Raw genomic sequence first — 23,655 nt, 5'->3', positions numbered from 1 at the left:
ATATTTCCATTCAATGAGCCATATTTTCCTCACACTAAACCTTGGTATAAATATATCAATCACAAGTGAGGGATTTTGAAAGTTTTGATCTTAGAAATACATCATTTTTGAATATTCCTAAGCCCGAGGTCATCCTTCATAGGTCTTTCTTGGGGAGCCTTTCAACTTCTCTTTAGGTATTTGAGCCATTAATTGAGCCTCTCCTTTGAATGGGCCTAGGAAATCGCATTATGCCTCGCCATTGATCCTATCATCAAGTGATTTTCTCCATACTAAGACTCCTCCCATCGGTGGAAGCCTGTAAATAGCACGAGACATCGATTGAGGTGACAATGGGTCCTTGTCTCATTGTTGCCATTTGTTCTAGTAGTTGTTCCTTAGGAACCCCTCCTAGGGCCCTTGTAGATTGAGCGACAACATGTTTCACTTAAATGGTGGACCATTGATTTGATCATGCAAGAAACAAGTAGATTCACTATCAACTACGAAAGTAGAGTATCATAGAGCTATCAATGTAGGGATGAAGGTAGTTGGGTTTATTAACTCTTGGGTGAGCTTGGATGTCCTGTTCAAATCTTAATTACTATCTATTGCGACAATCAAAGTGAAATTGAGGTCACTGATAACCTTGTTGTACAAATTAAGATGAATCATGTTGAATTACATGCTCACTATCTATGATTATTGACTCAAGATAGGGTTTTTTTCTCTTCTCTATTGCAACATCGATGATCATCCTAATTATATCTTTACAAGACTATTAGCTTAAACCAAGTTTTTCAAGCTACGTGGTTTGCTTGGGCTTCGAAAAGGTACAATTATTTGTTGGGGGGGGGGGTTATGTCCTACAGGTGCAATTTCACCTCTTGAACCTCCAAAACATTATGCTAATGGGGAGGTGTTGGAACCTAAGGTTATATTGGTTCATCACATTTCTAAAGCTTTTGGAGATAGTAGTCAAAGGGTCGACTAACATTAGATAATCAATCAAATGTTCACCTTGTGGGACAATCAATTAAATGGTCATCGGGTTGGTCGAATAACCAACTATAATACAATGGTCAACTAGCAAGACCATCAACTGAAAGGTCAAAAGAATTGGCTGAATCGTTGGATCAACTTGAACAATCAATGAACCAACATAAAGAGAGCCGACGAGACAACACATATTTACTTTAAATAATTGTAACGATTTAGCCTCGTCATTGGACTAAATCCTCCACAATTAAAGCAACTTTGTTAGACTTGGTACCTATTAATGAAAGACCCTATGGGTCGAATAAGTAGAGAGTGTAGCATGGCAATGTGAATCATACATTTGTATTGAGATATTGTTCGTTATGCATTATGATGTTTTGATCATAATGTGTTGTGCCTTAATGATATAACAATACCTTTAAACAACATAGACCATCTTTTGGTGCTATTTTTTTTTTTTTTTTGTATAATCTTTGATTAGATTCAATTTTTTGTTCTCTATCCTTGGTTCCTAGTATCAAAGTATTTTCTAACATGTATGATTGTTATACGTTTTGGTTTTTTTGGGCCATAATCCAAAAAATCCAAGTTTTTGCAAGATTATATTTTTATTTATTTATTAAATCACATTTTAATGAATAAATGGATTTAATGCCTTGAAAAGCTCTTACTACACTAGAATTATGTAAACTACACAATCCAAACCTACAAATTTTACAAGTATCTACCAAATTTTAGGCAAAATAGATTGAAATATATATATATATATATATAAGAAGTTGAGTACTCATATTTCTTATATTTAAAGAAAAATCTTAATTATGCCGATAAGCATGGTCTATATTGGAATTGGGTTTGGGGAATTTCAATTTTTCATAGATAAAAACTTGTTTGATCGTGATTTGATAAGCCTGGAATATTCTTTGTCTAAGGCACAATTCAATATATTAGATTAAGGGTTTGAGAAATGAAAGGTCACAGTTTTCAGTTTCAAAGGCAAGAATAACAAATTAAATTAAATTATTATTTATTTTGCCACATGTTAAACAATTCTTATATTCTCTTACATTGGCATTTAGATTTAACTCCTCATCACACCTTGATCACCTTGATCGACTAACGATGTTGATCGGTCAATTGGTCACCTCTAATCTTCATTTGTTTTAATTATCACTTAAACCAATGTAGCGAAAAGGCTTGTGATTAATTTGTTTTATTTCTTTGTGCAATATATAAATGGCATTTTGTATAGGCTCCATCTTCTTATAGGTCGTTTTCTTCTCAAGCTTGTGAATAGTAAATTTTTATGTTTGTTTGACTGGAAATATTGTGTAGCTAGATTGAGAATATTGTGTAGCAGCCCATGGCTAAGTAAAAAATATCACAATCCTTTGTGGTGCACTGAAAAAAAAAATTTGAGAAATCCAAAAGAAATGAGAGACTAACATAGTAAGAAGATGTGCAAAACCTATGGCCTATAAAATATGCCCCATGCTCTAATAGCCTTCACTTTCAAAAACATTAAACCAACGATAAACAATTATGTATATATAGAGGTTTTAGTTTAGTTTTAGGTTTTAATTTTATTGTAAATTAGGTATAATAAGTTTTAAATATTAGTTTTAATAATACTATATTTAAATTTTAATATGATTTAATATTTAATATTTAATTTAGTAATACTTAGATTAAAAATACTAAAAATTAACATTAAAATTATCATACACCCAATAAAATTAAAAATACTACAAATTAAAAAATAAAAAATACTAAAAATTAACATTAAAATAATCATATTTCTAATAATTATTATTTTAATTAATATATCAACCCCATTTAATAATATAATTATACTAATTAATTAAAAAATATTTTTATTTTTTTCCCTATTAAAATTCAAAAAAGTTATTCACCAAATTAAAAAAAACAATATCATCGCATGAACTCAAATACTTTAAAAATAAAATAAAATAAAATAATAATTATTAAAAGACACCAAGTTCTAGAGCATCACATGAGCTCAAATACTTAAAAAATAAAATAAAATAATAACGAGACTTTTTGAAAGCTTTTTCGGCGAGTGGTTTTTCCGGTCGAAATCCGGCAGGAATTTATCGGAAAAGTTTGATAGCTAGTTTCTGCACAATGACCTCAATTTCTTCAGCCGCCCGATTAAGTAGCAGTCAACTCCTTATTAAAATTATAAAAAACTCCTTATTAAAATACACCAGCTTCTACAGTGCTGTGAAACAAAGCTTTTATGAGGCAGTCATATACCAATGGAAGACGGTCATTTCATTGCGCTATTATGAGGTTGAGAAGATGCTTATGCAGGGTGAAGTCTAACAATGGCAAGATTAATAACTATACGCCGTCGCCTGATCTCCACTTCTCTATTCCCATTCTCTCAAGTCCCTCATATTCAACACACACATTCAGATGAACGCAAACAAACATACGAAATACCGCCTTACAATCCTCCTCTCGCTTTCGCATTTTTCAGCGGGAGAACACAGGCGCCTTTTTCAATTTCAAAGCGGAGCTTCTCCTGGTGGGGGAATGGCAGAAAACCCCAGTCAAACGAAGAACAGATGGAGCAGTCTGATTGTGGGCGTGTTTCAGAATATCCAACAAACGTGCAAGACCCAGGGTCCTCGTTTTACAGTGCAGAGATTACAGGAGGAGGAGGAGGAGAAATCAGTGCAACAGGATGGTATACTCCTGTAGATGGCGCCATTGCTTTCATTGACGGATTCCATCATTTCACTGGCCTCCCATGGTAAGAAGATCTTAAATCCCATTTAAATCCCTAACTATAGTAGGCTGGATTTATTGTTTACCTTACATTGATCACTGGTTCGATTCGCATGTGCCAGTTGGGCACTTAGTGGCCCAACGCATACTGAAATGGATTAAGAGCATAATCAAGCAGATTGTGCGATTGAACGAAATAATATTAAAGCTCGGTCACTATCAGAATTGGGACCTATATCGAATCACAGCAGATATTACACAAGAAGTAGCATTGACTCTTATTTGGAAGAAGTCGGTTGAACTGTGGTTCACCAGTAAACCGCTGAGAGTTTGTATCAAGTGGCCCAGGATCGGTTCCCACCGTTTCGGTGCAATCATCACCCTCATCTATCTGGGAGTTCCTAGAATGACATATCCCAAGAGTAAACAACTGAGAGTTTGGCTCAAGCCTCAAGTGATTTTTGGGTGGCTTCTGTCAACTGAAAGAACACCCATATTGGGAATTTCTCTTGATATTCAATATAGCATAGCATAGTATATATACGTAGAGTACAAGACTCTGTATAGATTGGTTCTCATGAATTATCCTTAAAAACATCCCTAGCATGATTAGGCTCGGCCACCGTTTAAATACATCCCTAGCATGATTAGGCTTGGCCACCGTTTAGAATGCAGGATTTCCCAATGCAACCTTTGTAAATATTCCACGAAATTCTGATATGCTGTTATGAACAATCTGAAATAGAAATTTCTTTTCACACAAACTCAGAATTTCTCTACTCTAATTGTAGCGGAATAGGACAGAAATAATTGCACGCAGTCACACAATAAAACACAATTTCTAGGAAACCCAAAGAGGGAAAACCTTCGCTTGTTTGATGAGAATTTTATTGAAGAAAATTAGAGCAATAGATCTCTTACAACACACTTGCTTCACTAGAGAATACAATGAACTCTCAGCCTTACACCAGGCAGGAAACAACCCTGCAAGAATACTGATCTTTTCTTCCAAACCCGTGCACACTAGCAGCCCAAAATCCTTGCACTATTTCTCCTAAAAACCCGAGCAAACCAGCTCCCATTAAATAGGGCTATTCCCTATTTCTATGTGCACTTCCTCGGGAATTGCCTTGCTCTCCAATAACTCGCACAAGAACCCTTGGCTCGTTCTCTTCACAAGCTTGTGCTTACTGACAATGATGATGCAACTGTGTACCTCGATCTTCTTATAAGCAGTTTGATTTGGCTATTGTTAGCGAGTTTTCTAAATTAGGAGTTGATATGGAGCTTTTCTAGTTAACAAAAGTCAACACAAATTGTTAACTGGATCATCCTAAAATTTAGGAGGCTAACTCCACTTAAGCATTCAATTCCCAATTTATCTCACACTAGAGGACAGATAACTCGGCCTCCACAAACTTGCACTAATCAAACTGCTTCTTGAACTTGTCCTCATTGCTAGAACTCGTACATGACTAAGAAGATGTCCAAATCGATTCCTTGAATTAAGGCACAAATCAAGGAATCCATACACATGCTACTTTTCAACACTCCCTCTTAGCAAGGAAGGGATTCCGTACAACTCCCAACTTATCTCTGTTATGAACAAAACTACTTCTTGCCAATGCCTTGGTCAAGATGTTTGTTGTCTGCTCCCCTATTGGAATGTACGGTAGCTCGACAATCCCCTTCTACACACAATCTCTAATATGGTGATACTGGATCTCGATATTCTTTGAGCAATCATGTAACATTGGATTCTCAGAGAGTTTAATGCAACTCTGGTTATCACAATGTAATATGGTAGGGTCCATCCCTTGTCTGAAATGTCCCACAAGTAGCTTCCTCATCTAAATAGCCTCGCAAGCTACCTGGCTAGCAACCATGTACTTGACCTTTGCTGAACTGAGTGCAACTGATCTATGCTTCCTGTTGTACCAAGAAATTGCAGCTGACCCAATGCTGAAGATGCCACCTAAAGTACTCTTCCTGTTTGTGGAGCTCCCTGCCCAATCTGCATTTGTGAATCCCTCGAGCCTCACTCCATCAACTTGTTTGTACCATAGTCCATAGTCCCTTGTGCCTCTGGGATATCTCGACACGTGCTTTGCAACAACCCAGTGCACTCTTGTCGGTTTCACCATGAAGTGACTCAGCTGGTTGACTGCAAAACAAATATCATGTTGTGTGTTGATCACGTACATCAATGACTCAATTAGTTGCCTGTATACTGTAGGATCCACTTGCTCTCCTTTGCTAGCATCCACCTTCCTCTATTTGGTGACTAGAGGTGTGGCCATGGCCCTGCAATCCTGCATATGAAATCTTCGAAGAATCTTTGTTGTGTACTTGCCCTGTCCCACGAAGATCTCACCATCACCCTGCCAAACCTCCAAGCCAAGGAAATAGTGCATAAGCCCCATATCCTTTTTCTTAAACTCCCTTTCAAGGTCCTCCTTGCAATCATGGATCAAGATCTCATCTCCAATTAATATAAGGTCGTCGACATAGAGAACTAGAATGAGTGGAAGTCGTCCAACCATGATGTAGTATAGGTTGGGATCCGCCTCACTCTTAGTGAAGCCCAATCCTTGAAGACATGTCAATCCAAGTGTATCATTCTCTCGAAGCTTGCTTGAGCGCATAAGGAGCTCTCTTTAGCCTGCACATGTGTCTCTCTGCTGAACTACTCAAACCCTCTAGCTGCTCTATATAGATCTCCCCCTCAACAACTCCATTGAGGAAGGTTGTGTTCACGTCCACCCGGTGGTTCTTCCACCCCATCTATGCTGCAAGTGCCATAATAGTCTCGATGGATGAATATTGTGCTACTGGGGAAAAAGTCTCCTCATAGTCTATGCCCTCAATCTGTGAGAAGCCCTTGGCCACAAACCTAGCCTTGAACTTCTCCACGTTCCCGTCTTCTCCATGCTTCAACTTGTACACCCATCTGGATCCAACTACTGATTTCCCCTCTGGTCGTGGAACAACCTCCCATACATCATTCTTCATGATACTGGAAGATTCCTCCACTGTGGCATCCTGACAAATTTGTTGAGAAGCTGCCTCCTCATAAAAAGAAGGCTCAGTGTCCACCAACTCTGTCATCAGTGCCATATAACCTGTGTACCTCTGTGGCTGTTTACTTTGCCTAAACATGGTGCTAGGAGCCTCAACCTGCTTCTGAGCCTCCTGGATCAATGTCTCGACCCACTTGGCCTTCTTCCTCCTTGTGGTGGGTGGCTATGGCTGATCTACCTACTCTCGACCTGGCTTGTCCTCCTCATCCTGCTGCAAATCCTGCTGTGCTACCCTCTTGCCACTAGACCGTGGCTGTGGCTGACTCTGAGGTGCTGGCCATGCCTCCTGTTTGGGAGCGAGTATCTCCTTCTTAGGAACTGCAATCTGCTCACACTCTAATGAAACTCGTAGAGCCTGATCCTCTTGGAATCTCACATCTCGCCTGAGAGCTGTCTTCTTGAGTCCTGGAAAATACACTCTGTATCACTGAGATGTCTCACTATACCCCACAAAGATACCCTTCTCAGTTGTGACACCCAACTTCTTCCTATTATCTTTGGACACATGACAGTAGACCTTTGTGCCAAAGATTCGGAAGTGTGAAACCTCAAGCTTCTTACCTGTGAAAGCCTCCTATAGTGTGACTCATCCAAGCACACTGTGTGGACTCCTGTTCTGTAGAAATACTGTAGTGTTGCATGCTTCTGCCCACAAGAACCTAAGTAGATCCTGATCATGCAACATAGCTCTAGCTGCTCCAATAATACTCCCGTTCTTCCTCTCAGCCACCCCATTTTGCCGAGGGTTATGAGGTGCTATCAACTCTCTCCTAATACCTTCTTTTGCATAGAACTCCTTGAAGGCATTGGAGATATATTTTCCACCATTGTCACTTCTCATTGCCTTGATTTTCTTCCTGGTCTGCTTCTCTACTAGGGCCTTAAACTCCATGAACTTGTCTAAAGTAAATCCAAGTTTTTCGAAAAAGTCATCAATGAAAGTAACATAATACCTACGCCTCATTAGTGATGGAGAAGAGAAGGGCCCCACACATCTGAATGCACCAACTCCAAAATCCCTTTGACTCTGCTAGCTTGACCATGGCAGGAAGACTTGGCATACTTGCCAAGCGTGCACCCCTTGCACACTCCACCCTTTTCAAGGCCTCTTGCTGGTAAATCCTGTGGCAATTTGCTGAAGAATCTTTAGTGCCCCATGATGTAAGTGCCCCATGTGCCCGTGCCAAAGTTCATCTACATCTGCATATCCTACCTCGCTGCTCAAAGGCTGCATCAATCTCTACATGCTACTTGTAGATATTTTTCACCCTCACACCTATCTGCTTCTTACATTCAAAGCCAAGTGCTGGAGGTAAGCCTTACCTCTGTTGAAGTTAACATCACATCCTTTATCCTCTAGGATAGCTACTGAAACCAAGTTCTTCTTCAACCTTGGAACATAGAGAACATCTTTGGATGAAGAGTATTACCTGACTCGCTCTCAAAGCTGATAATACCAATCCCCTTGATAGCATGCTTGCCATTATCTCCAAGCTCGATATTCACCTGCATGTCTTTCTCATCCAGCTGGCTGAAGTACTCTCAATTTCCAGTCATATGGAAAGAGGCTCTCGAATCAATGTACCATGTACTGCTCCCTATTGAGTTTGCCATGCAAGCTATTAATGAGAAGTCCTTCTCAAATTGAGAGGCAAACTGATCTACCTTAGCTAATGCAGCTACATGCTCCTTGTTCGACCCCTTCTTCTTTCGGTTAGGACACTTGGAAGCATAGTGTCCAAAAGTATGGCAATGGAAGCATTTGATTTTGCTCAAATATGTTTTCTTCTTGTCACCCTTTTGACTGTTTTCGCTCTTCCGTTTTCCTTTCTTGCCTTTGCCTTTACCTGCAAGAGCAAGATTCTCCTCCTCCTTCTCAACCTTGTAACCCTTGCCATTGCTGTTAGAAGTGTCAACTAGCCTGAACGTTAGCTCCTCCTGGATGAAGTCACTCCATAGGCGTTCTTAATCTGACAACTTATCTCGTCTAGTAATACTCTCAACAAAAGTATACCAATCTTTGGTAAACCCATTCAGAGCCACACGCACTAGTGCTGTATCCATGGGTTGCTCTCCAATAACTGCTAACTCATCACAAACTTCTTGGATTTTGGTGAGATAGGCAGTTACACTCTCACCCTTTTGCATCTTGATTGTTCTGAGCTTCTCTTTGAGGGCCATTGTTAAAATTGGCAACTAGGGCCAAAATCCATGTGGGTCATCTTATTTACGGCAGCTGATATTTTTCTTGGATTCCTCTCGTCGAGAGGTGTAGGATTGATCTAAAGATCATCCGATTCCGACATGTATTTATGGAGATATGAATTTATTTGTGTTATTGACAATTTGTCAAGGTCGGCCAACAACCAAATTACCTCAACTTATCCTCAACGTTGCATTATAAATAGAAGAGGTATTCAAGTCAATTTGACACACTCACATCTCTTGTGATCTCTCTCCACTTGTTTGGGTTTTGGTGGAAGGAGAGGTCTAGAGGAGAAGCTCTATATGCAGTCCTAAGGAGAAGCCTTATATGTTGTCCTAGAGGAGATCTAACCCTAGCCGCAGATCTAAAAGGAAGCCCTAGATGCAGTCAAAGAGAAGGCTCCCATACGCAGTCAAGGAGGAAGCTAGCTACTGTTCAGTTGTGCCCTAGCCGCAGCAAGGAAGGTCTAATGCTGCCCTAGCTGCAGTCCTAAAGGAAGGAGTTTTAGCCGCATTTCTAGAGAAGAGACCATGCCCTAATACGCGGTCCTAAAGAAGCCTTAGCCGCAGTTCAAGAAGAGCCCTAAAGACGCAACTAAGGAGACAACAAAAGAAGACCTAGCCACAGATCTAAGAGGCTCCTATCCGCAGCTAAAGAGGCTCTATTCTGTAGCTAGAGGGAGGCCCTAATTCCACAACAAACTGACCCTAATATGCACAACAAGCAAAGGTCTGGACAACAAGGAATGGAAGGTTGTTTTGGGCAGGCCGAGGTGCTGTATTGAGGGCAATAGTCTCGATCTTGAAGGCCGAAGGTGAGAGGACTGTCTTAGAGCCTTGTTGAAGGGTGAACAATCCTGTTAAGAGAATGCCACAGTCATTTTTGGGAGACAGGATTGTGAGTTGGGCTTGAAACTACCCTATAAGAGCAGCGTGGAGGGCAACACCCAATTGGAGGACAGTCGCAGTAAGAGGAAGCAATAATGGGTTTGTTTGAGGGTTGTTAGGGACTGTGGTTGGGTGCCTTAACCAATCCAGAATTGTAGTAGCCTAATTACCCTAGAACAGTGAGTTAGTGCACACATCTTGAAGTGTATCTTGTATGTATTGAGACAATTTGACAAGCAACTTGTAGGAGTTCTTAGGACAACTAGTTTGCTGACATTGTGGAAGGTTAAGGGCTGCCTATTGTGCCATAACCAAAATTGCAGGAGCAACCAACTATCAGAGGAATGTTGCATCAGTGTTATGTGAAGGTCCACTAGTTTGATGATCTCCTCAAAGGATTTACTTCAACACTCTTTGTGATTGGATTCAGGGCTACATCTCTGTACAGTCATCATTTGCAGAATGATGGACTTTCTACTACTGTCATAAATATCAGTTTTGTATATTTGTACTATCTCTCTCTTTGCTGAACTGTTGAAGAATATAAGAAGATTTGATCAAGGGTTTCCCCACATTGAGGTTTGTCCCTGGCTGGTGCCACATCTTGTGTCCTCTTGTCTTGGCTTGTCTTCTATTGTTTATGTTTATGTTCTATCTGCACTTTACTATCATGCTGATGTGATTGCTAATCTGAATATTGACATTGAGCTAATATGAAAAGATGAAGTAAATTGCTCTAAGCATAGAACATACCTAAATTTAACATGGTATTAGAGCTGAGGTGAAGACAAAGCCCAAGCAAGATTGAAAGAGCAATCATTGAAGATAGTTGGAAAGGACAAAAGGCTCAATGCGTTCCTCATCCCACTTCCAGGCTGAAGACAGGCTCTGTGAAAAGTCTGACTATCACGATGGAAGATGTCTCTTGATATGACATTGGAAGAACAAGAAGTGCTAGACTATGTGAAGGGTAAAATCCTTGAGCCTCCATCAAATGCACTGGTTGCTACAAAGAACAAGTACACCAAGGGTGAAGTCAAAGCGAAGAAGATTATCAAAGATTCCATTGACAAGCGTTTGGTGGCCTACATCTCCGATCTAAACACCTCCAAGGAGATCTATGACAGATTGGTAAGCATGTTCAAGGTTAGTGAGGCAAATCAAATTTTGTTCCTCACAAATAAATTGAAGGATATTAAGAAGGGCAAGGACGAGGATGTTCAATCCTACTTCTTAAGGATCACTAAGATCAAGAATGATCTTATATCGATTGGAGAAATCATATCTGACCGAGAACTTACTATCACTACCCTTGGAGGACTCCCGTCCGAGTGGTACATATTTAGAATCACTATTCTCAACAATGATCGAATTCCAGGGTTTGAAGAATTGATGTCGAGATGCATTCAAGAAGAAACCAGGATGGTGGAGCAAGAAATGCCTTCTAATAGAGGCAACCCTATTGCTTTCTCCGCTCATGCCAAAAGGAGAAATAATGCAGGGTCTAAAGGTCACTTCAATGGAAAGCCTAGATCTAAGGGTGGAAGGAAGGGCAGATGCTTTGCTTGCAATAAGTTTGGCCATTATGCGAGGGAGTGTCCAAATAGAAGGGACACATCACATGATGATGATCACAATCATTCCAGGGGCAACTTCAACAACAATGATCGAAGGAATGACAGGTACAATGGCAAAGGAAAAAGGAATGCAGGACATCAAGGAAATGGTCGACCCTCCAAGAAAGCCAGGAACTCCAGGTATGAAGAATCAAATGTTGTTTCTGATAAGCAAAAGGAGTATTATCTTATATCGGCCCTCTCCACTACCTCTCCTCTGGACACTTTGGGAAATTGGCTTATTGACAGTGGTGCTTCAAGGCATTTCACCGGATATAGAGAAGCTCTCTCTAATTTGATAGAGAAGGAAACAAACTTGGAGATTATTCTTGGAGACAATGCCACCTATCCCATAAAGGGTGTAGGGAATGTTACCCTTCAATTGAATCAGGGTGACATGATTCATTTACAAGTTCTTTATGTACCTAATCTCAAGAAGAACCTGGTGTCCATTTCGGCAATGGAAGACAAAGGTTTCAAGGTGGCATTCATCGATGGAAAGGCACATGCTTGGAAAATGAATTTTAAAGATGCCATTACTCTTGGGTTCAAGGTTGGCACTTTGTATCAAGTTGCAGGAAGTCCATTGGGGACCATGTCGTGTGACACATCTCTTCAATGGCATCGGAGGTCTGCCCATCTTCATTGTAAGGCCCTACCCGATATGAGACAGATCATGACAGGGATGCCTAAATTCAAAGAAGAGCATGAATGTACATGTCTGAGATGTACCGAAGGAAAACTTACAAGGGGACGATTCCGCTCATGTAATAGCAAGACCACAAATGTGGAACAAACCAAGAGGTTTGAGATTCATGATTGGGAGTCTCATGTACGCAGGTTGAAGAAAGCTTTCTATGATTTAAAGCAAGCACCCCGGGCTTGGTATGAGAGGATCGATAGCTATCTGATGAAGCTAAGATTCACTAGGAGTGAAGCCGATCCAAACCATTGCTTTAAGGTTGTGGATGATAGACCTCTCATACTGGTACTTTATGTGGACAACCTCTTTTTGATAGGTACAAACCCTCTCATTTACAAAAGTAAGAGGGAGTTGGATTCTGAATTTGGAATGGTGGACTGCAAGCCTGTGACTACCCCGATGGAGCTTAACTTTAAGAAGTTATGCGGTAGTGCTGCCAGACCTGAATTAGGAAATGCCTCTGAGTTTCGTCAACTCATAGTAGCATTGATGTTCTTGGTGAACTTCCGTCCAGATATATGTTTTGCAGTTAGCATGTTGAGCCAACATATGGCTGAGCCTCATCACTCACATTGGATTGGTGCCAAGAATCTTCTAAGGGGCACAAACACTCATGGACTGAGATTCATTGTCGAAGCTGAGGTTGCATGGTTATTATGATGCTGATTGGGCAGGTAGTTTGGTGGATCGCAAGAGCACTTTTGGGTGCTGTTTCTCTTCGAGTTTTGCTTTGATATCCTGGATGAGCAGGAAGTAGAAGTCGGTTGCTTTTTACACCGCTGAGGCCGAATACATAGCTGCGAGTATGACCTTCTGTGAAGTTGTCTGGTTGAGGAAGCTCTTCAATGAGCTGTTTGGACATGTGTTGGATACCACTGTGATCCTCTGTGACAACCATAGAGGGATTCGCTTGTCAGAGAATCTCGTATTTCATGATTGCTCCCAGCACATAGACATCAGGTACCACTTTATCTGGGATATGGTACAACGAGGAGCAATAAGGCTCCATCACATTGGGACTGATGTGCAGGTCACCGATATTCAGATGAAGCCCCTGGGAAAGGTCAAATTCTTGACTTTCCGAGAACGACTAGGAGTCGTGGAGAGACCCTCTCCTGAGGGTCCTATATGATATGGATATTGAGCTCTGGGAGCTCCGGGGGGCTTGGGGTACTTCTTGGAGCGATGAGCAACCATAGGGTGAGTGGTTCAACCTTCCCCTAGTGGTCTGCTATGTAGGTAGGATGAGTGGTTCATCCTTCTCCTGCTGAGACACAATCATAGGGTGAGTGGTCCAGCCTTCCCCTAGTGATTTGTTGTGTACAGGGTGAGTGGTTCAGCCTTCCCCTAGGATACCCCATGGTGACATGTAGGCAGGATGAGTGGTTCATCCTTCTCCTACTGAGACGTCCTACCCTTGCAGTCTGAGACTCATGGGAAGTACCTCTCATCTGTCCAATGAGCAGGAAAATGAGGATAGGGACCATAGTACTACCGATGGATGCATCGTGTAATACCTTACACCCTATGCTAGGATGATATTGATCTGGGATCAATTGGATCTGACTTCAGGTCAGTGAGAGTGGTATGAGACACTCTCTTTATTTGGAACTGATTTCGGATCAGTAAGAGTGGTTTGAGACACTCTCTTTATTTAGAATTGATTTCGGATCAGTAAGAGTGGTGTGAGACACTCTCTATTTGGGACTCTGACTCCGGGTCAGTAGAGAATGGTATGATACATTCTCAATCACTTCTTCTTCTTCATAGTTTAGTAGAGTAAAGTAGAGTAGTGCAGGGCACTGCATTGATGGTAGAGATAGTATAGATTGGCAGATGGATTAGCAAATGGAGTTCTCCCTAGTTGAGAGGGAGTGTTAAAATTGGCAACTAGGGCCAAACTCCATGTGGGTCATCTTATTTATGGCAGCTGATATTTTTCTTGGATTCCTCTCGTCGAGAGGTGTAGGATTGATCTAAAAATCATCTGATTTCGACATGTATTTGTGGAGATATGAATTTATTTGTGTTATTGACAATTTGTCAAGGTCGGCCAGCAACCAAATTACCCAAACTTATCCTCAACGTTGCATTATAAATAGAAGAGGTCTTCAAGTCATTTTGACACACTCACATCTCTTGTGATCTCTCTCCACTCGTTTGGGTTTTGGTGGAAGGAGAGGTCTGGAGGAGAAGCCCTATATGCAGTCCTAAGGAGAAGCCTTATACGCTGTCCTATAGGAGATCTAACCCTAGCCGCAGATCTAAAAGGAAGCCCTAGATGCAGTCAAAGAGAAGGCTCCCATACGCAGTCAAGGAGGAAGCTAGCTGCTGTTCAGTTGTGCCCTAGCTGCAGTCAAGGAAGGTCTAATGCTGCCCTAGCCGCAGTCCTAAAGGAAGGAGATCTAGCTGCATTTCTGGAGAAGAGAACATGCCCTAATATGCAGTCCTAAAGAAGCCCTAGCCGCAGTTAAAGAAGAGCCCTAAAGACACAGCTATGGAGACAACAAAAGAAGACCTAGCCACAGATCTAAGAGGCTCCTATCTGCAGCTAAAGAGGCTCTATTCCGTAGCTAGAGGGAGGTCCTAATTTCACAGAAAACTGACCCTAATACGCACAGCAAGCAAAGGTCTGGACAGCAAGGAATGGAAGGCTGTTTTGGGCAGGCCGAGGTGCTGTCTTGAGGGCAGCAGTCCTGATCTTGAAGGCCGAGGGTGAGAGGACTGTCTTAGAGCCTTGTTGAAGGGTGAACAATCCTGTTAAGAGAATGCCACAGTCATTTTTGGGAGACAAGTTTGTGTGTTGGGCTTGAAACTGCCCTAAAAGAGCAGCGTGGAGGGCAACACCCTATTGGAGGACAGCCGCAGTAAGAGGAAGCAATTCTGGGTTTGTTTGAGGGTTGTTAGGGACTGTGGTTGGGTGCCCTAACCAGTCCAGAATTGCAGCAGCCTAATTACCCTAGAACAGTGAGCTAGTGCACACATTCTGAAGTGTATCTTGTATGTGTTGAGACAGTTTGATGGGCAACTTGTAGGAGTCCTTAGGACAGCTAGTTTGCTGACAGTGTGGAAGGTTAAGGGCTGCCTATTGTGCCCTAACCAGAATTGCAGGAGCAGCTAGCTATCAGAGGAATGTTGCATCAGTGTTATGTGAAGGGCCATTAGTTTGATGATCTCCTCAAAGGATTTACTTCAGCACTCTTTGTGATTGGATTCAGGGCTGCATCTCTGAACAGTCATCATTTGCAGAATGATGGACTTTCTACTGCTGTCATAAATATCAGTTTTGTATATTTGTACTATCTCTCTCTCTGCTGAACTATTGAAGAATATAAGAAGATTTGATCAAGGGTTTCCCCACATTGGGGTTTGTCCTTGGCTGGTGCCACATCTTGTGTCCTCTTGTCTTGGCTTGTCTTCTACTGTTTATGTTTATGTTCTATCTGCACTTTACTATCATGCTGATGTGATTGCTAATCTAAATATTGATATTGGGCTAATATGAAAAATTGAAGTAAATTGCTCTAAGCATAGAACATACCTAAATTTAACAACCATATTCCGATTCTCTGAAGTGTTATGGTAGAGATTGACTAAGGCATCCCACTTGTCCTTAGCTGTATCTTTACCCGCAACATGAGGAACTACATGATCTCAAAGTCCATCCAAGATCATTCTCTTGGTCTTCGCCATTTGTCTATGGAAGAGCCTCAACTTGTTTGGATCTGAAGGTTTTGCAACACCTTTCTCAGCGAATTCTGTCAGCCCAAACTCATGCAATAAAAACAATATGCAGACCTTCCAAACACCAAAATTTGAAGAGCCATCCCATCTATCCTGCTCTCACAACTCCAATCCTGTGTGAGTTGTCATCTTTGAAGACTATGTGTTGATTGATTTCTGTTCACAACTCTAATACCATGTAGATTTTCCACAAAACTCTGATCTGCTGTTATGAAAAATATGAAATAGAAATTTCTTTTCACACGAACTCAGAATTTCTGTACTCTAATTGCAGCAGAATAAGACAAATAATTGCACACAGTCACACAATAAAACACACAATTTCTAGGGAACCCAAACAGGGAAAATCCTCGCTTGCTTGATGAGAATTTTATTGAAGAAAATTAGAGCAATAGATCTCTTACAACACGCTTCACTAGAGAATACCACAAAATTCCCTATTTCTCTTGGTACAACTCATCTTTGACTTTATCGCGTCATCGGTTCAGACCGACTTCCAAGTATCGCAAGCCTCCCTGGAGGGGGAGAAATCCCATACCCATTTTGTTATGAACTCTCAACCTTACACAGGGCAGGAAGCAACCTTGCATTAATACTTATCTTTTCTCCCAAACTCGTGCACACTAGCAGCCCGAAATCCTTGCGCTATTTCTCCTAAAAACCCGCGCAAATCAACTGCTATTAAATAGGGTATTCCCTATTTCTATGCGCACTTCCTTGGGAATTGCCTTGCTCTCCAATAACTTGCACAAGAACCGTTGACTCGTTCTCTTCACAAGCTCGTGCACACCAACAATGATGATGCAATTGTGTGCCTTCGATCTTCTTATAAGCAATTTGATTTGGCTATTGTTAGTGAGTTTTCTAAATTAGGAGTTGAACTAGAGCTTTTCTAGTTAACAAAAGTCAACACAAGTTGTTAACTGGGTCCTCCTAAATTTAGGAGGCTAACTCCACTTAAGTTTTTCAATTCCCAATTTAACTCACACTAGAAGATAAATAACTCGTCATCCACAAACTTGCACTAGTTAAACTGCTTCTTGAACTCGTCCTCATCACGGGAACTCGTACATGACTAAGAAGATGTCCAAATCAATTCCTTGAATTAAGGCACAAATCAAGGATTCCATTCCTATGCTACTTTTCAACAACCTTTGATCTTCAACAAAAGTCATGAGAGGATTAGGCTAACAATTGTCAACGTTTAAAATGTAGGATTTCCCAATGCAATCTTTCTTCTTCAACATAAGTCATTATTCGGGTTAATGTTATATTTATGTACTGCATTTATGGATCAAGATTTTTTCAATCCTTACATCCATTTATCCATTTATGTTTATAATTGAAGATTTCCTAGGGCAACCTCCCATGCTTCAAATAAGGTCATTATCTAGGTTAATGTTACATTTATATTAATTTCTTAGTGCATTTGTCTATCAGGATTTTTCCAATCCTTATGTCCCTTTTTATTAGTTTGCAACATGGAAGATGGGATTATATAATTTTATTAATGCCCAACAAGTGACCACAAGGTTGGTCAATGGGACTCAAAAATACAAGCAATGTGAATAAACAGTGGGAGTGCGAAAGCAACTGCTATCACTACTTTGCTAAAAACAGAGACACGGTTACTTAATTAGTCAATAGAGACACTAGAAGGAATCATTGCAGTTTGAACTGTTAGCATATATTCTGAGTTCTTTTAGTTCAAGTTCTAATTCTGCCTCAGACTCAAGTTTCTCTTGAAAGGTCTTACCTAAATTAGATACGGTTCATGTGGCGACATGGTATAAGATAATGCAGTGAAATAATATTTATTCCCAAGAATTTTTGTCATCAAGCCTAAGGCTTGCCTGAACATATGCTTCATGCTAATTGGGATGCCCCTTTCCAATCCGCAGAAGCATGAAAGACTTGGAGTCATAGCCTAATTGGATCCCGTGGGCTATTGACAGAAAATAAAGGGGTCACTATAGTAAAATAAATATTAATTAAATAAAGGTGGTAAAAGTCACTTTAGGAAATATAAAGTGACCCATGGTTTTTCCTTACCACCCATGGTTTTCGGAGGAGGAAAATATTATTAAAAGGAGAAGGAGACTCGAAGAAATTATTTCTGAACTATCAAGGAGCTTGAACAACTTTCTGAGTGAGGGGAAAACTCTTGTTGTTTCTCAGTTTCGGCATTGAGATACACACCCTAGCTGGTGGTGGTTGTAAAGTCACCCTACCTAGCCATAATGATCTTTGCAGAGAAATTGAGTGGAATCTATCATGGGCTCGAATTGTCATAGAAGGGGTTGAAATCCTTGAGTAGCAGCGAATTGATTTACGGCTGGGTGGAGACCAAATCTATTTGACTCTGAGACGCTGAATTGCATATTTTCTGTGAATGAATTTGTGGTTCTTCAGGGGGTAGAGTTAATTGAATTTGAGGAGGCAAATTATCAAATTCTTCAGGGCTAAATTATTGTTGCATTTGCCAGAATTAATTGGGGGCCGAATTGCCAGGCTGATTAGTTGAGCAAATGGCTGGAGGACAAGTTGCTAACATTTTCGGGAGGCCGAGAGTGTGATATTTAGAGGCCAAGTCTACAATCTTTTTGAAGGCCGAGTTTTCTTCTCACAGGGGCCGAATTGATTCTTAATTGGTGGGCCAAAATCGCTGGTAGCAGGGGGTTCGAAATATTCAGTGAAGCCGAAATTATCAAGGAGATCAAGTGCAAGCATTTTCAGGAAATAACTCCCTAAGTTTTACTTCAAGTATTTATGTAAATTTCCTCCTGAGAATTCCATTAATAAAATATTGCCAAAGCTGCAACATTCATTTAATTTATGGGTTTTACATTATTTAAATTGCTGGAAATTTTATTGTGTGAATTTGTGAAAATTTTATGGTGTCTTTGGAATGGAAATTCATGGTATAATTTTCTAAAGTAAATTCCCTAATAATTTAGCGAAAATAATATCAAGGGATATTACAGTGGTATCAGAGTTGGTGTTCCTGCCAGCCTGAAAGGGTTACCACAGTTGATGATTCTAGGAGATCAACCGTACATAACCTATAGGAAGAAAAAGAAGGAAAAGGAGAATTCCCACTTAGAATGGGAGGAAGAAGAATATCTCTTAGAATATCCCCACTCAGGTTTAATATCTCTTAGAATACTTAGTGTTTTGAGGGTGCTTGTAGGCTCATTTGAAAGGTATTTTAGAATACTAACACCTCCAACCCATATCCAAGTTTTATTTGCACATTTTAGGCTCTTGGGTGGCCCTAAAGTGGGCCCTAGTTTGCTGGTTCTGCATTTTTCTCCTGAAAATCAGACATACATGTCCAAAACAACAAATAAAAGCATTGTTTACAACCATATATCAAGAGAATAATCAACAATAATTATTCTCCTAATTAGTAAGGGCTGCCTTACTTTCAATTTAGTGCATTTACAAGGCTTATTTCATTATTTTATTGAGTGTCCTAATTGCTGGTCTGCAATTTGCTGCTGTAGAATATCATTTTCAGGTTTGCAATCATCTAAACTAATTCCTAGACCCCATCTCCCAATAAAGATTTATAGGCACTGGTCTACTAATTTTGTGATGGAGTGTTTTGATTGTGTAGGGAAGCCTCCTGTGGAATTTTATGAGCTGGCCTAAAGAGTGGGGAATTATGTTGAGGTGACAGTGGGCACTTGTCTTGCGTGCTGCTGCTCTAGCATTTTGTCAAACCTTCGCGAGACTTTTAATCCGTGCAATAACATATTTTGGTCCTGTTGTTGGAGAGAAATGTTGTCTACCCTTGTTGAACATTGACATCACACCTTGACAAGTTTATTTTGTATCTATTTTGGTGATTTTCTCTTGTTTACACTAATTTGTAGGATCTCATCTAGTGATTATGTTTGAATCATCTACTTCAAAGAGGTAGAATACAAGATCCTACCCCCAAGGTAAGACCTTTTTTGTACCCGAGCTTGAATTATATTATCAAAGGAGAAAGAATAAGGTAAGGGCCAGGGAAGAAAATCAACTTGGTTACTTGAGTCATTTTTTGCTTTAAAGGATTTATTTGTTGAACCTAATTCAGAATTAATGGTTGTTCCTTGGCTTATAGATGCTTATAAACCTTTTGACTTCACTCAAATTTTAGGGCAATGTCATGATCTCCTAGATTCATTCAAGGATGTCCCCACATCGGTGGTGACCATACTAAGGGAGCAAGAGAATTTTGGGATGAATTTGTGTATAGCGTGATATCATGGAGAATTGAGCATCTTGATGTTTTGTTTAAATGCTTTGCTCTTGCTATGGTTAGCGATGCATCTAGATGGTTTTAAAGCTGACTGAATAATAACATCAACTCCATCCAAGGATTGCATGATACTTTCATTAATAGATGGAGTTCTAAGAAAGATGTTAGATTTCTATTAAATGTCTTCATTGAGAGTAAGAGAAAGGAAAATGAAACTATTGTTGAATTTAATGAAAGATTTGATAAGGTTGTGCAAGAAATTCCTCAAACTCACTGGCTTACAAATTATGCTACTTCGACTTATTATCTAAATGCTTTTCAAGGAATGTTCAACTTTTTCTTAAATCAGTCAAAACCAAATGCTCTAGCCGAGGCCAAGGCAAATACAAAAAGATGTCATTGACAATTTGACTTTAGTTGACATGCTTGATATGTTGACTCTGGGAAGATCTCACATCAAGCAAAGACCAAAGACATCTACTCTAACAGTGCCTCCATCAAATCCCATGACCTTCATTGCAGAAGAGTTCAAGAAGATGCAATTAAAGATGGATCAGAATCAGGCAGCGTTGCAAGAAAAAATTGTGAATTTGAAAAGCGGTAGGCAAACATAGACAAACAATATTTGTAGCAGTATGTACACGATTCCATTCAAGACTCCGATGGACGTTGTTGTCATTGATGTTAACCCTTGAGTTGACTGGGTTTGACTTCGACTAAAAACACCAGTCATTGATGTCAAATGGTTAATGAATGCTTCTTTATTGTCTCGATTACATCAAGTTGAAGGCGACATTGTTGGATGGTTAAAAACCTAGGTCCTAGGGTTTGGGTTCGTTGGACTGAGGATGTACCCCGATTTTGTCGAGGGTTTTTGAAGGGTTAAACCATTGATTTTGGGTTGGAGATCTATGTCATTAGATTCTCCTTGAAAAGATGTTTCTATTGATACATGGTACGTCTCGAGAGGCCTCATGGATTGAGAGATATTCACTTTTGAAATTGGTGACCGTAGTTTCTGGGCTAAAACCCCAAGAGGTGTGACATGGCATATTTTTATTGGTTGTGGGCATCAAAAATCAAGCAAGAAGGTTACTTTTGATGACTTGTGGAAAATGAAAGGGCTCTTCATCATAATTTGCAAAATCAACCTCTTAGCTAATCTAATTGACTCATTAGTAAGGCAAGTAAACCTTTGCTTAGAGCCTAAGTTAACACATTAGTGATGTTAATTAAACCAACCTAGATCCATCTTAACTCCAGATCTATCAAGCGTCTAGAGGGATCAAATCTCTCGAGGTGCAAACCTCTTTTTTGAGTGCAAAACTTGAGAAAAGGTTTGCACCTCGAGAGATTTGATCCCTCTTGGCGCTTGATAGATTTGGAGTTAAGATGGATCTAGGTTGGGTTTAGTCGTGTGCGGCCAAATAAAATGTAACGAACTATGATTAATTTTGTCAATAATATGTAAATTCATCTAATATTAATATAATCATTTTAAATATGCTAAACATGTCTCAGATTAATCTATCATTTTAATTTTAAAATATGCATAGTTACATCAGTTTGTTGAGATGATAAATATTGTTAATAAGTTTATTGATGAAAAATGGCGAAATAATTTTTTTGAATGTAAAGTGACAATGTAATAGTGTTGAATGATAGAAAATGTGAATAATAAGAATATTGTCAATTACAAATATTCTTCATTATGATTAATCTTAAACTATTTTCTTCTACTATTCTTATTGTTACCCTTGTTACTTTTGTCATCTTTTCATATTGATTGTCATATTTTCATTTCGATTATATGAAAAGGACATGTTAAATTGTAAACCATTTCATTCTTTAGCTCAAGCTATTGTAGTAAAAATCATACTGTGAAATTTTTTGAATCGAACAAGTCAGAAATCGTACTGCAGTAAACTGATTTGCATGACCTACTTGTGTTCTTCATTTAACAAGTTATTCTCAAAAATATTCAGAAAATATTAATGTAAATACACTGTAGCCTACACCAATATACAGATCAAGTACTGAAAAATAAATGAGACAAACACACAAAGGACACACTTATTTTTGGACTAAACGTTCCCAGAAAAACCTAATGCGGGAAAACCGATGCAGCAACTCTGAGGGTTTTCTATTATTAAGCAATAGTTCTGAATGCAAATGTTGGTTTCCCTCTCGGCAAACCAGTGACAGAGAAATACAATGGCGGAAAACCTGAGTGAGTTTTACCTCACTTCACTCGACAGATTTCGGCTAATCCGACAACAAAACTAGCTGTCCCCGGCTACAACTGTGCTGCCCCTTCGCAGTAATTGCGTGGGCCTGCGTGGAGCTCTTTGAGGTTCTGCATCGACTCTTCTACCCACTGTGTCAACATTCCCGACTGTTCCAGTAGTTCTCGACAGTTCTGGCTCTCTGCGTGGAAGACTACTTTCTCCCTCTGCCCTGGCCCTTCTGGCTCTGTGTCAAGGCTGCGTGGGCCCAGACTGGCCCAACGTTAGCTCTCCCGGCTACTGCGCTTCCTCCACAAGCTTCTCTCCGCCTCCCTGTCAGTATTCCCGAACTATCCCTGCCCCTCAGCTGCAAGATCTCCCCAATTGATTTTCCTCTCGAGAACTTCTCACCTCAGAAAATCGATTTCCTCAATCTCTTTGTGTATGTTCTCCAACTGACCCCAAGGCTTCCTTTATACTTTTCCTGTTGAGAAATCAACGGTCGATCTAATCTCTAATCAATGGATAAGATTAAATTAGACTTGATCCTCGTCTCTTATAAGCTTCTCACCCATATTTTCGTTAATACCCATTAATATTTAAATTTTCCTAAGTTTAGACTTAGGAACCCCATTAAAAATATTAATTATTTTAATAAAATAGAATCCGGGTGGAATTTCACCAAACAATTTCTAGGTCTCGGAGATCTCATGTGTTCTAGGAATGTGCTCTAGCAATACTTCCCAGCAGAGTATCACACTGATCCACAACATCGGTCCTCTGCGCTGCTAATGCTCGACCTGCTGCCCTTCATCCACTGCGCTACTGCAATTTGTACTGCTGCCCATGACACTGCTGCATCTGTACAACAACTCTCTCTCAATATGTTGCATCATGCTGCCCATAACATTGCCAATGCTAACTGTTGCACTGCAACTCAGTTGCTGAGAAGTAAGCAACTGAAAAAAACCACCCAAAAACTGACATGCTAGTTAGTCTAGATACCCCTTGACGCTGAAGCTACCTCTGCTGTTAATCTGTGCTGACCCTCTAATGCTACTGTGCTATTGTTGTATCTTCTCTGTGCCTCCTTCACTGCTGCAACACTCCACTGCGTTGCTTCAAACTTTGGCACTCTAACTCTGCCACTGTTGCTCCATCATCCCTCGCACTAGCTAACTCCCGTCATTCTTCTACTGTCATTAAGGGCTCC

The 23,655-nt window shown here is 40.1% G+C and overlaps 1 protein-coding gene across 2 annotated transcripts in view; it reads left to right on the top strand.

Annotated features, from left to right (window-relative positions):
• Positions 1–3,220: 3,220 nt before the first annotated feature.
• Positions 3,221–23,655, top strand: part of LOC149200289 (ALBINO3-like protein 2, chloroplastic) — a 440,553-nt gene continuing 420,118 nt past the window's right edge. The window contains exon 1 of one of the 2 annotated variants that reach the window (XM_089402653.1): positions 3,221–3,757. In XM_089402653.1, coding sequence (XP_089258779.1) covers positions 3,327–3,757 — 431 coding nt within the window. In that variant the 5' untranslated portion in view covers positions 3,221–3,326. The remainder of the gene's footprint in view (positions 3,758–23,655) is intronic. The other variant, XM_089402652.1, reaches the window with a different exon arrangement.

This window comes from Pinus tabuliformis, chromosome 2_1 (genome assembly GCF_031772625.1).
Source record: "Pinus tabuliformis cultivar Carrire ecotype Pingquan chromosome 2_1, CPIR1, whole genome shotgun sequence".
Lineage (NCBI taxonomy): Eukaryota > Viridiplantae > Streptophyta > Pinopsida > Pinales > Pinaceae > Pinus > Pinus tabuliformis.
This window is presented reverse-complemented; position numbering and strand designations above follow the sequence as displayed.